This window comes from Emys orbicularis, chromosome 1 (genome assembly GCF_028017835.1).
Source record: "Emys orbicularis isolate rEmyOrb1 chromosome 1, rEmyOrb1.hap1, whole genome shotgun sequence".
In the NCBI taxonomy this organism is placed as follows: Eukaryota; Metazoa; Chordata; order Testudines; family Emydidae; genus Emys; species Emys orbicularis.
This window is the reverse complement of record NC_088683.1, coordinates 307,894,135-307,908,933: the sequence shown is the minus strand read 5'-3', so window position 1 is coordinate 307,908,933 and position 14,799 is coordinate 307,894,135. Positions and strand designations below refer to the sequence as shown.

The 14,799-nt window shown below is 40.5% G+C and overlaps 1 protein-coding gene across 1 annotated transcript in view; it reads right to left on the bottom strand.

Moving 5' to 3' along the window:
* The window catches only part of GTF2F2 (general transcription factor IIF subunit 2), a 134,058-nt gene extending 120,074 nt beyond the window's left edge, over positions 1 to 13,984 (bottom strand). Inside the window, exons 1-4 of the mRNA XM_065411409.1 lie at positions 13,697 to 13,984; positions 10,221 to 10,294; positions 9,716 to 9,734; positions 8,500 to 8,644 (exon numbers count right to left, since the gene is read on the bottom strand). Coding sequence (XP_065267481.1) covers positions 8,500 to 8,644; positions 9,716 to 9,734; positions 10,221 to 10,294; positions 13,697 to 13,762 — 304 coding nt within the window. The 5' untranslated portion in view covers positions 13,763 to 13,984. The remainder of the gene's footprint in view (positions 1 to 8,499; positions 8,645 to 9,715; positions 9,735 to 10,220; positions 10,295 to 13,696) is intronic.
* Positions 13,985 to 14,799: the final 815 nt, after the last annotated feature.

The following is a 14,799-nucleotide window of genomic DNA, read 5'->3' as shown; positions in this document are numbered from 1 at the left end:
CCTGGTGTTTTGGAATGAAGTACAATGCTTCATATAGTTCCACAGAACTGTTTTATAATATACAATGTGTGCAAAACTAAACCGATGGGGACAGGGAAGGAATGCAGAAATGCATCAACACACAAAGCCTAATATGCTTTTAGGAAGCATACAGGTAGAATGAGATAGATTTTTAAAGGTATTTCAGTGCCTCAAGATGCAGATAGGCACCTAGTGGGATCGTCACAAGGATTTAGACAACTAACTCCCATTGCATACAACCTATATGGATACATAAGTATGATCAGTAAGCAGACTTATGTATGGGCACACTGTCTGAATCAAGAACCAAAGTGGGTTTGCTTTTTTTCACCTTCCAGATTTTAACAAATAGTAAGTAACCATCTTTATCATGACAAGAACGAGAACTGGAGGCTCTCTCAGTAGTCCTGGAGTTATGCAACATGATACTATGTGGAGGATCATCTATTATGCCTCAAGCTTGATCCCTTACCCGTTCAGGGAGGTCCACAGAGAAAGAACAAGGTGAAGTAGTGGCTGAAGTGCCTTAAATCTGTATAGCAACCTCTCTCTAGCTACTGTTAAGAGCAGCAATGGCAGACTTCAGAGGCAGCTATATTCATCCCTCCTTTCTCAGCCAGAAAGGATGGTCACTTTCCTGAGGTCCACAGGAAGAGGGGGGAGAAATAAGAAAATATCTTTGGGCTAAAAGAAAGAGGAAGTACTGTACATTTAATCAATTGGGTTTTTATGAAGTTTTTTGTTTCATTTTGTTTTAAAACTAGTACAGTGTTTAGGAAAGGTGTTGACTTGAAAGCACTGGAAAATGAAGTACTCCATTTATCTACAGAACAAATGCATTTCACCCACATTGTTTTACTAATGTCTAAACCTGGACTCAGAAGGAGCATTTAAAATGGAAGAATGATTTCCAGGTCAATTTTGTCTTTGGGCCACCTGCTCAGATTGGCACTTCTACCAGCATTCTTGTTAATTGTAGTGCAGTTTGTGACAGACATTTTTAAAACAGAAACAGGAGTGAGCTCATCAACACATTCCATGGAGGTAAGGAGATGTAGTGATAATTGGCGCCTGGTGGGCTTACCCCGCCTGTGAGCATCACCAAGGGAAGTTGATAAAAGTTTATGAAGTGTTACAATAACCTATAACAATGAAAAGGTGCAAAAGGGAGAAAGCCCGAATTAGGACAAACAAAAAGACCAACTGATATTAATTTAAGACTGCATTAAAATCATGTTTGGTAAACAAGTGAAGTGTGGGGTCAGAAATTAACAGAACAAAATTAGCATGATGGAAATTAGGCTTACCTGGTGAATAAAATAATGAGGGGATGGGCTATTGTACCCATCATCCCCTTTTGGGGTCCCTAAAAAAAAGATTTTGGGTGAAAGCAAGTACAAGTGCAACTATTGCTGACTGAAAAGAAAAAGAAATAAAAAGAGGAGCAAGCGTCACCATTATCGCTGCCACCCCCACCACCTCCTGGGACATTGGGATCCATCATGACACCACTGGGCATTTGCCATCCTAATCCTGAGAGATGCCCTAACCAAACCAGACCAAGAGAGGGACCCAGATGACGTTTCGACTTCCACTGGCTCCAGATGTATCCCAACCACCACCTGGGATGTGAGACTTTCTGTGTGTCCCCTACCCCTTCCCATCTTTTCCTTTCCCACCTTACTTCTTCTCTTTCCTGTCCTTCTCCATTTTCTTTCTGTCTAATAAAAGTCTCATTTAAGTTCATCATTTAGCAGCAAGGCATTCCCTGGGAAATATCCCTTCCTCTTCCACCCTCTAATTTCACCACTTCAACCAAGCTTCACAATCATCATAGCTGTGAACAGTATTAAATTGTTTGTTTAAAACGTATACAGTGTGTATATCTATAAAATATATAGTTTTTTGTCTGGTGAAAAAAATTTCCCTGGAACCTAAACCCCTCCCCACCCCACCCCCCCCGTTTACATTAATTCTTATGGGGAAATTGGATTTGCTTAACATCGTTTTGCTTAAAGTCGCATTTTTCAGGAACGTAACTACAACGTTAAGCAAGGAGTTACTCTTAGACCACACTCTAAGTACACTGCCTTTTTAAGTAGATCAGCAAATTGAGCCTGCAGCTGCTCCGAGCAAGCTCCGTCTGTCCTGAGCCCTGTTGTGTCCCACCCCGGCTCTATGGAAATGGGGTAAGCGAGGGGCAGGAGCAGGGGGACACCCTGACATTAGCCCCCCTCTCCCTCCGCACAACAAGCAGGAGGCTCCTGGGAGCAGCTCAAAAGCAGAGGGCAGGAGCAGCACATGGCAGTGTGGGGAGGCACAGCTGAACTGCCGGCAATTGATAGCCTGCTGGGTAGCTGCCGCAAAAGGAACTTAGGGGAGCGGGGAGCTGATAGGGGGCTGCTGGTCCACCCTAGTTCCAAGCCCCCACCAGCTAGCTGCAACGAGCATGTTCTCTAATCGATCAGCAACATAACAACGTTAACCAGGACTACTTTAAGTGAGGAGTTACTGTACTTGATTTTTAAACTTAATAAAAATAAAATTAAAGTATAACAAAAAAAAAGCATGGAAGGAATGTAGGCCCACATTAGATTTGGATGAACCCTGGTTTTAAATTGAGTTGGGATTAATAGCTGGAACTGAGCAATAGACTCACGGCATGCAACCAAAGAAGTCATGAGAAAGAAAAGCTGTTGTGTTAAACTTGTAATGAACCTTCAAAATAGCTAAAGTAACAGAAATAAATATAGTTAATTGGGTACCAGGAGCAGTAAATAATTGGCTGTATAAGAAACTCCTTCATCAGGCCTTAGCTAGGGTCTAATAATTGGCAATGACACCACTTGTTTGTTAAAGGGTATAAAAAAGTAAACTCATAAAGGGTTCATACCTGCCTGCCCAAGTTGGAACTGACCAATATGGGTTTAAGCACCCCTGGGTTTTCCCCATTTGTAAGTATCTTAATCAAATACTTATAAGTGTTTTGTTACCATTTGGAGATAGTAAACTGCTTATTATTTAGGCGTGTTCAGAGCAACTGTATAAATACCATACAGCCTTTGGATTTAATAAAGGAATTTATCGTTAAATTGGGGCCATGCTAATACCCTACATATATAATAGTAATTCCAACAAGCACATTTTTGGCTTCACTGTATATCATCACACAACTTATAACAGTCCTGTAACAAAAAATCCACACATGAGCATTTTAAATGGTCTGGGCTTAGTGAGAGGCACAATTTCAGTTTATGAATGCTCACATAATTCACCCATTTGTTGCCTCTTAAACTAAGTTTGTATAAACTCACTGGGGCAGGGGATATCTTCCTATAAATCTATACAGTGCCTTTGACAACTGGGTTCTCACCTGCAGGCTCCAACATAATGCATATCACATATTTTTTATGTTATTTCTTCACTAAGCAGTGTTAGTCAGACAGACATGCTGTTAGGTCCCACTGAAGTCAATAGAAGCATGATCAGGACTTGTATCATTAAAATCCTTCTGGATACAGACAAACCTTAAAGCAGATGAAAATTGTAACTGTGAAGGGTACATCTACACTGCAGCTCGGGGTGTGATTATGTCTACTCTTGTAGACATACCAGTGCTGGCTTTAATCTAGCTAGCTCTCTAAAAATAGTAGCGAGGAAGTGGTAATGTGGACTTCTGCTTGGGCTGCTAAGCCCACCTAACCCCGTAGGTACATATTCACTTGAGCCGCCCACGCCACTGCGCTTTCAATGCTATTTAATATGAGCTAGCTAAATTAAAGCTAGTGTGAGTAGTCTACACAAATTGCAAATTACATCCCTTGTCCCAGTGTAGACATACCCCACAACTTCAGCAATGCCCAAAAAGTCCCAGTTGTGAAAAAGGCCAATATGATTCTGGGGTGTATTAATGGGAGTGTCAAATGTAAGATATGGGAGGCAACTGTCCCATTCTATCTGGCACTGGTGAGGCCTCAGCTGGAGTACTGTGTCTAGTTTTGGGTGCCAAAACCTTAAGAAAGATGTGGACAAACTGGGGAGAGTTAAAAGGAGAACAACAAAAATATAAAAGGTTTAGAAAACCTGACCTACAGGGAAAGATTAAAAAAAAACCTGAGCATGTTTAGTCTTGAGAAAAGACTAACATCCTGATGAGCGGTCCTGATGACAGTCTTCAAATACTTTCCAGGCTGTTATAAAGAGGACAGTGATCAATTGTTCTCCATGTCCAGTGAAGATTGGACAACTAATGGGCTTAATCTGCAGCAAGGGAGATTTAGGTTAGATATTAGGAAAAGCTTTCTAACTATAAGGGTAGTTAACCACTGGACTAGACCGCTAAAGGAGTGGAATCTCCATTACTGGACATTTTAAAGAAAAGGTTGGACAAACACCTGTCAAGGTCCTGCCTCAGCAAAGGGGACTGGATATGACGACTTCTTGAGGTCCCTTTCAGCCCTACATTCCTATGATTCTATGACATGCACTAGCTACTGTCCAAACATAGAGGAAATAGAGTTCCATGCTCCAAAGAGCATCCAACATACTAAGAAGACAATGAAAGAAACTGTGTAGGGGGGAAACAATACCCAAGCAAAGTAATATGGCTGATGATAGGTACGTCTTGCTACTTACATTTGTTTTCAAATTAAACAAGGCAATAAATTCCTTACCCCTTACCCTCCTTTCCTCCCTCCACAATTCAATCTACATCTTTTGTCATAGTAATTTCTAGATTCAGCTCCAGTGTCTTTAGGCCACTCTCTTCCAATAAATTAGCAATTCATACATAAGATAAATAATGAAATAGGCATTGTGGGAAAAGTAGATCTGCAGGAAGGATTTAAATGAGATATTAGTGACTTTACAAACCAACCCAGAAAACTGCATTGCATGCATAGAGAGTACCATGGAAAAAGCACAGATTGTTGTAGGGGGAAATGGACAAATTGTGCATCAATGCAGACATCACGGGGGGGCGGGGGGCACGTCATAAGATATAGGTCAAGGCTATTTAGGGCTTTGAAGGCTATTGCAAGAAGCTTGAGCCTGATGTGGTATAGAAGACAGAAGTATTCACATTTAGATTCTGACCACATCACCCGAGGAGCATCAAAGATGATCCTAGTGGTGGTAGCATATATAGACTGAAGTGGAATGATGTGTCACAGTGCTTCTTTCAGTGGACTACTCATATAAGTAGAGTTACACAGGTTAAGACTTTACAGAATCAGGATGTAACTGTAAGTTTCACATAAATGATTTTCATGGATTCAGTTCATATGGCATACACAGATGAATACACAACTAAAAGATGCTAGCTTGGGTTGTAGAAAAAAATGTAATTCTAAGTTAGCCATACATGAATACACAATGCAGCCAGCTTTACTCAGAATATTGCTAGAGTGTGTTTAAAAAAAAAGTCACAAGATATTCTTTGCATCATACACAAAGACGATTTTCAAAGGCTTGTAATTTGGTTAAATCAAAACTACCTTTCCCAGCAGAACACCCAAAGGTGCACTCTCAATAGTAGCTATTTCCATGCCAAATTTCAGTTTAATATCCCACGCCATTTTGATACTACAATTGTACAAGACAGGGTTGCAATGATTCTCTTTTACTTTTCCAGTAACAAGGATTCCCCCCCCCCACACTTATAAGCAAAAACAGTTTAATCTTATTTTGAGAAGTTTGAACAAATATTCATCATAAAGCACAGACCAAGCTTGAAAAATTACAGCAAGTTGTAAGAGACTGAAAAACGGGGTCAGAACATTAACCATTTTACAACTTTAACTATAGTGGTTGCTGCTGCTTTTAGTTTATTAATCAACTTGGCTCTTAAAATTGAAGTTGAGGACTTCCCACTGCCCCTAAACAAAAAGGCATAGAGATATAGATTCCTTCCCTTGTTTGCAGAACTTTTTTCTCTTAAAGAACAAGTAGGAAATTGAGTAACTTTTTCCAACTCAGAAACAATGCATGATAAAGCAATTATGATCTAAAGTACCTAGGCGAGATCACATCAGAAAAAAATACCAGTGTTGACAACTGAATGAAACAAAAATACATTTGATTTCACCAACTGAATATATGAATTTAGTTTCCAATTTACAGAAAACTAAACCATTCTACCAACCTTTCTGTATACAATGTAAATCAGTTTTCTGTGTACCATGCTATCTTTGCTAACAGAAGCACAATTCATCTAGCAATTGAATTTGGTTTTATCTAATTACATTATCTATTATATTGACTTAGCATACTAATCACTTAAAGGAACCCACCCACTCTGCTGCTAACTATGCACTTTATATTAACTTAGACTGTAAAACTTAGAATATTTAGCAATTTAGTGGACTTCCCTTCTGTTTCAAAAGGGCATAACCCATTCTGAGAGATCAGAATTGTGTATTTACGACAAGCAGTGCTTCATAAGAAGTAAAGTTGATGATCATTTATTTTATCTTGAAAGACTCCTCAGATTTAGCTAAAACATTAATGCCAAGTTCTGGTCTGGCTTACACTCCAAGACTGCACAAGACATAAATCAGAGGAGAAAGTGGCTCAAAAAACTTTTCTACGCATTATTCTCCATTAAAAATGAGAATCAGTATTTTCCCCTGGTATTTTTTCTTACCCCACCTTATTGTCTAATCCATTTGAAGTTCTTTAGGATACACCTAGTCAGATAGCAGATGGAAAGTGTAATAGGAATCACTCTCATATAATTACCCACTCTAATGCGGAAATTTAAATTTTCCATTTCATTGCCTTATGACAGACACAATGCAGTCATAAACATGTGTGCCATACAGGGGTATATTGTATCACCCAGCAGTTCATCGCAATAAGTAGGTCTGTCCCTTAACCCTTTTTTAAAAACAAAACAGTATCTCGGAGACTCGTGAACGATCCCATGCATATTTATATGGTGTCAAGTCTAAAGCCTAATTATTACACTTCAAATGTCACTGTTAACTATTCCATTGTTGAGCATTCATATTCAGGTAATGTGTTTATCCACTCTAAAATATAGTGACAGTTATTTGGGCAAGATGCAACAGGGGCAGCTAGTTCCTGGCCAGTCTTGCAGGAGTGGAAAATGAAGAATTCAAACCATCCAAAAATCCAGCGTATCCAAATGTATAGTCACCTCTGAACCTGCCCAAAAAGGGGAGGGAAAGCGTCATAAACTTTATTTGCCTGTTGAGGACTCCCAAACATTCCAAGATGCCTGAAGCCCCAAATATCCTCTACTAAGCTTTCAAGGCATCCAGCCTTTCTTTTCCCCCACCTTATTTTCGATGATGCTGCCATACATTTACAATATACAAATCTGCAGCACACAAAGTTCGGGGACTAGATAACATTAATTTAGTATCAGAACAGCCAACCAGCAAAGGGAAAATATACTGACTATTCCACAAGAGGAAGGAGAGCAGTGAAAGGGAGGGCACTATCATAATTTTGATGTTTCCATCATATAATGTAGGCCTAACATGCTCATAGAACATGGTATCCTGAAAATGCCCCACACTTACCATGTATTGCTACTATAATATCAGTGACCTACACATAATGTAGGTCAAGGAATTTGAATCCAATAGACAAAAATACAGTTATTTTTCATGCGCTCCAAATACCACATTACTATTACACTTTCTGACAAAGTGAACAACTGGAAAGTTTGACGAATGATGATAGAAAAAAAATGAACATAATTCAAAATTGTTTTTCATCAAACTGTAGCTAGATTCCCGACAAATCTATCCTTTCCTCCAAAATAAGTGTTGAACAAAGCAGCAGTTTTCTGCTGGGTCATCCTATCAGAAGCACAAGTTGTGATGAAACCCAAAGGTTTTGTACTGTACTACATTCTTCCTCTCTGATCTGTTCAGCAGGCTGATATTGGAATGTACAATACAATCCTTTCTGGAGACATTTCAAGCCCTTACTCAATTAAAAGAAGAAAAACAGTCAACTAGAATGAAGTGTTATGTGCATGCATGTGACCATAAAACAAAGCTGAAAGGTCTTTATTTTAGACCAGGGGTAGGCAACCTATGGCACACATGCCGATGGCGGCACGCGAGCTGATTTTCAGTGGCACTCACACTGCCCGGGTCCTGGCCACCGGTCCGGGGGGGCTCTGCATTTTAATTTAATTTTAAATGAAGCTTCTTAAACATTTTAAAAACCTTATTTATTTTACATACAACAATAGTTTAGTTATATATTATAGACTTATAGAAAGAGACCTTCTAAAAACGTTAAAATGTATTACTGGCACACAAAACCTTAAATTAGAGTGAATAAATGAAGACTCGGCACCCCACTTCTGAAAGGTTGCCGACCCTGTTTTAGACCTATCAATTTGATAGTGTCCTTTTAACCAACTATCATGCTGAGATTATGAATCTATGCAAACATGCATGACAGGAATTATATTAAATAATTTTCATTCTAACTTACCTGCTGAGCTTTCTGTAAACACTGTTAACGTCTGTCCTCCCACACTTTGCAAAAGAAAAGGATGTTCTCTGGGTGCACTGACTGAAGCAGGTTTTCCTCCAATATCATTGATACTTGCAAGATCTTCATTCAAAGTAAATGATACCTAACACCCACAATGAACATAAAATTACTACATAGACCTTTTAACTACATAGATTTTAGAGCTTAGGAAACAGGAAGAGAAAGAAAAATGAAATAGTACAATACAATTTTGAATTTTTCAAATATACATCTGGGATCTAATTTTTAATATACTAATCTTCTGAAATATTTTATTCAACATTTTCACATAGGATTATTTATACAATTTACTCAACAGATTTTTATTATCTCCTCTTGATGTCAGAGAACAATTAATTGCATTTCATTATTTTTAAAAATGTTTGAGAACCTAAGATAGTTATACCTTTCAATGTAGATATTTTAAATGTTTCACACAGCTAACTTCACTTTTGAAAAGTGTCAGCAGCATATATTACAGCCAACTATGAGCCTGATCAAACCCCAAAGACAACTGGAGTCTCTCCACGTATTCCAGTGAGAGTTAGATCAGATTCTAAGATGGTAAATTCAGCTTTTACCCACTGCTGAATTTTTGCTAAGTCTCTTCCAATTCAATGTATTGGTTTGCTCTGGGGTATACTGAATCATGCTGCTACCTTCTCATCTAACATGAAAGGTAAAATACTTGGTAAAGCTATTATTCATTCAATTGCTAATAAAAGAAATTAATCAGCTCCCTTTGCAGATGAAAAAGACCCTCAAACTCCCTAATACTTTATATTTAACAAAACCAATGAATTAATACCAAATATGATATGGTATATTTCTGAACTCTTACTTCTTTGTTTCCAACTTTTTCTGCTTAATATTAATACCTAGCTCTTATATAGCACTTTTCATCAGTCGATCTCAAAGCGCTTTATAAAGGATATTAGCATCATTATCCTCATTTTACAGATGGGGAAACTGAGGCACAAAGCAATAAGTGACTTGCCCAAGGTCACGCAGTAAGCCAGTGACAGAGCCAGTCACCCAGGTCTCCCAACTCCCAGTCCAGTGCTCTATTACAAGTACTATAAGAGAAATTTACACTACAAAGAAATATACTTTAAGCAACACTAAAGTTCAAAATATAACACATTTATAGCCTTTGGATTTGATAATTACTTACTTCTGTTCTTCCTTGATTTCTGTAAAAGAAAATATTTAATGTTTTAGTTTCCATAATCTAATTTCACAGGTCTAGCTCCTCTAATAACAGCTGCAACCTCAAATTCTAGCTTTGTTCCTGTCTTCACTCCTGAGCAACCCAAGTACAAATGGGAAAATCAGCAGGAGCAAATAGAAGCAACACAATAGCATATAAATAAATTGATGGAGATTCTCTATTTAGATGTGCCTATTTCTGAGGTCTATGAAATCAGAAATGGTGTTCTAAAATATATCTACACACACCAGTATAATTTTTTGTATTCATACTGTTTATAATGTACACTGATAATCACTGGGAGCTATATTTCAAGCTTCATAGAAAAAACAACTTGTATTTGCAATAAATATTATGCAATATAAGTAGTACTTCACTGCAATATACTACTGTATACTAAAAATAACTTTTTCTACTTCTGTAATAATTCTAAGAATTCCTACCAAAAAAAATATGGTGAACTACTTACTTGGCAATCCTCAGCTTCCCTACTTCACCCCTTCCTGAAGCTTTAGTCCATTGTTGTGACAAGTACTTGGGGACCTAAATAATGATAAATTTCAGGTAACTATGCAACAGATAATAAAATCTTTGATATAACTGTTTTTTTTTTATTTAAAAAAAATCCATCTTTTTTATATTGCTTTCTTTACAACAACAATCAAAATACACTAGAGATTAATATTTCTTTGCTAGGAAAGGCAAAGAGAGTAAGTCAGCACCAAAACCTGACCATATCTAAACCTTCCAAAGCCTACCAAGTATCACCTAAGATGTATGGCTTAAATGAGACTAAAAGAGGTGATTACACATTGCAGCCTTCACACTTAACAGGACATCTGAATGACTTGTGGAACAAAAAAGGAAGTCAAGTTTTACTAACCCTAAGGCCATGCACTAAAAAAGCGTTCATGTACAATGTTCTTTTTATGCTCTTCTTTTGACACTCAGAATGCATCAGAAGCTCCAGCAAATCCACTTTTATTTTTAGCTTTGTAGCAATAACTTTCTAGGGTTTTACTAGTACAATAAAGTCATTCCATATTTGCATTGATATCCACTGTAGAAAGTATATACAACTAAAGGATTGCATACTTTGTTGCTTATGTAGGCAGAGCTGCACACCCAATGAGAGAGAGAAGCACCCAACACAATGGGATCCTGATCCATGACTATGGCTCCTAAGTGCTATGGTAATACAAATATTAAATAATAATATTAAGCCACAGCCTGTGATGTATAGGCAGTATCAGGGGGCACCAGTAAGATTTATCTGCCAGCAGCACCAATCAGGCACTTGGTGGGCCTGATTTTCCCTCACTTATACCAGTGGAAATCAAGCTTTTCCAGATTTACATTTTCACCAACCTCAATAGGGTTCTGCCTATTGCTGCCTAGAACGTTCTCTGAAATTTTGGAATTGATACAACATGTTTAAAAGTTGTCACGTTACACACAGAACAAAAAAGATGCCATTAAGTGTAGAGCCTCACTTCACCCAGCTAAATCTGTAGTTGTATACTGGATGGGATTATGCAATCTATAGGAAGACAGGAAATGTCTTACACAATAAAACACCCACTATGGTGGATTTCTTTTAATTTTAGCAAGAACAATTAGGAGGATCAGTTTTCAAAAATCTTTTAACAATCCTGAATATAGTGTACAGAAACATTGCAATCTTTTTCTATAAATAAAATCAGAATTCAAATAATTTTAACTTAGATTTTGGAAAAGGGATTCCCCAGTTAAGGTCTGACATGAGGCCATGAGTGAACTAATAGCATCTGAACAAAACATATATAAAATACTTAAGATTCTAGAGACATGATCTTTATTCTTGGCTATGTAGATAGGGATAACACTTCTCCCTCACAATTTGTAACATGACCATGTGGGAAAAGAGATGACATAAAGCAATACCATTTCCAAATAAAATACTCCTTCATTAGCACAACCTACTTTTCTATTTTTTGCACTCTAAAACCTCATAGCCTTAGTTGTACTTACCTTTATTGCATATATTCCTAAAGCACCCACCACTGTAATATCTGGGCTATTATTACCTATTAAGTTGTCTCTCTCTGGGATACTTTCTATATTAGCTCCACACATTCTAATGTGAAACCAGGTTAGCCAGAACTGTTTTCCAACAGGTCTTTTCCCCAGAAATTAATTAACAATTTCAACATTGTTATACCTGGTCTTCATTAGCCAGGGAAATCATGTTGTGAACTGTTGTGGTAAAGCAGCACTACACAAAACATTCTATTGTTTAAAGAGAAATCTTAAAGAGATTCCTAACATGTTGGGGGACCTACTTACAAAAGTTTGCCCTGGTTTAAAAATCCAGTTCAGACCTGAAGCAGGTCTGCTCTCTCTCCTTCAGGTCTGAACTGGATTTTAAACCAGGAGGGTAGGGGAAAACTATGCATAACCCTTCTACAACACTAGCAAACTATATAGCTGTAATTCACAAGTATTGCAGCAATGGTAGAAAATGTAACATGGGCAGGAGTTACATGTTTTTACCATTGTATCATCTAGCCTGTGATAACACAGTGGTAAAAATGCCCAACTTATTGTAGTTTGTTGGCTTAAAAAAGGCGCAGTTGTTTGCAGTTACCAGGTTCAGTTCACTACCATCTTCACTACAACACCAAAACACGTTTGAACCATGCTGGGGTACTACAGAGTTGTGGGCTCCCACTATATGAAAGGAAGTACAATGTTACGAAGACCATAGGCTTAGTCAATACCAGCCATGGAAGTCATTTTTAAGTCATGTTAGCACTTATCTGTGACAAATCATGTTTTAAAAAGGTTCTTGCTATCCTTATTCTCCTCTTATTATAGAGAATGCACCTAGGAAAGTTCTGTTGCTGATAACCAATATCAAACTGGGTCCCCTTTCACCACCTCATCTCCCCAAACAGATTTGAAAACTCCTTGGTAAGCGTAGATAGGACCAACTCATTTTCAACAGGGCTTCATAAAACCTACTAGTCAGAAACTGACACTAAAGAGGAAGTACAAAGACCTGGTGACAAGCCCACCCCTTGACCTTGTTCACATTGAGGATTTTCTGAAATCTTTTATTGCTGCTCTAGCACCAGTGCTGCCAGTGATGGAGGCAATAGCATAAACCAGCCACTGGCTTTTTTTACCACTGTGTCATCTTGAAAATCCTAAGTGCAGCTATAACCCCAGGTTCTTAGAAGATAAAGTATGATGTGAATCCTAGCAGGGTGCTGACACTGCTTAGTGAGCCTCATCCATCTCTGCCCAAGGGCGTCTGATAAATCTGAAGTCCTCACCCCAGCTACAGGAAAGGAGAATTTTCATTCTCTTCTTCCTGCCACGGTCTCCTGAATGCTACTGGGATGGAGAGACGATTCCGCTATTTCATTCCCTCTCCCCCTTGCCTTGCTAGTGCTCACTGTCTTTGCCAAAAGCAGAGCGGCCGTTACATGCCACTCGTCAGTTTCAAGGTTGCTCCAAAGTGCAGCCACTGAAGGGGCCGGAGTCTCGCAGCTCTCTGGGCACGGGGCCGGGCAAAGCAGTGAGCAGCCGTGGGACCTGCCCGCCGACTCTGCATTGGCTCGCGCGAGGCGAGGTCTCCGCAGCTCCAGGGAGACCACACGAGCCTCTGCTTTCCTGCGGCGACCGTAGGGGCCGCCAAGGGGAGTGGGAAAGTCACTCCGCCCCCCGCCCCGAGCAACAGAAACAGGGAATTGCTGCCGCCCCCAGAAGAATCTCCCCGCCCTCCCCGCCGCCCCCACAGGGACCCCGCCCCGGCGTATTCTCCAGACGAGCTCCGGTCTCGGCCTCAGGGAGGGAAGGAGCCGCCCCAGCCCGTGGCAGGGCCTCCCTCGCGGGGCAGAAGCCGGGGGGCGGGGGCAGGATGAGTCGCTAGCCCGGCCCGGGGCCCGCGCGGCCTCTCACCTTCACCAGCCACATGCCCGTGTTCTGCTTGGCCCCGGTCAGGTCCAGCTCCCCCTTCTCACTCATGGCGGCCCAGGCCCGGGCGGGGGACGCGGGGACACGCGGAACGAGCTCGAGGCGCCCGCACACACAATGGCAACTGCATCCACCCGGACAGGAATCAGCAGCTCACCCGTCTACGGCGGCCCCACGCCGCCAAACTTCCGCGGGAAAGCGGAGCGAGGAGGGAGTTCCTCGCCTCCTCCCCGGGAGAAAAGGGGAAGAGGGAAGCCTGTGGAGTCTCGCGCTTCCCCTGGCAGGCGTGGGGGCGGGGCAGTAACAGGGCCTGAGCCAGGGGCGCTGTAGTGACTGACACCGCACGGTGGCAGCCTGGTCTTCCTGTGCCGCAGGCCGGGGTGTTTCCCTCGCTGCACTGGGGAGAGAGGAGGCCTGGTGCGCTGCAGTGAGCCCCAGGGCCACCCAAGCTGACAGAGTAGGGAGGAGATGAAAAGCAGCCAGTGGCCTTGCCCCCCTGGTGGATTGAGTGAGAGGCCCCTGGAAGAGTTGGGTGATAGACGGTGCTTAATTTGTACTGAAAGAGGTGCCAGGGCTGAAGCAATGGTTTACTTTCATAACTGATATGGCAACCCAGAGGCATTGGGGTATGAGGTGCCTGGGCTATACCCTGGCACAAACTAAGCAATGGTTATAGAAACAACAAGGTAGCCATTCCAGCAGAAGGAAGTCAGATGCATGCCGTTTTTATCCATAATGGTTAATATTAGTACTGTAAAAGTCAGCCACTTCACAGCATCCCCAGAGTCTGGGCAGGACTGTGGAATCATCAGGCTCTGACTGTCAACTCAGATTTGGCCCAAAATTCAGGTTAAAGGCAAGCTACACTTTGGTGACATTTCCCCAAATTAAATTAAAACCTCAGTGGGTACACGTGTATTTAAACAAAGAATCACCCACTGCTGTGTTTGAAACCCAGACATTGCAACTCTAAAAGCCTGAAAGTGAAATGCAGGGCTTGTCTCCCTGGAAACTAGAACCATAATAACGAAGTTATTTGTAATTCCCACTTTTAGTTATTTCAGTGCAAGTCTTTGTGTGGACACTCT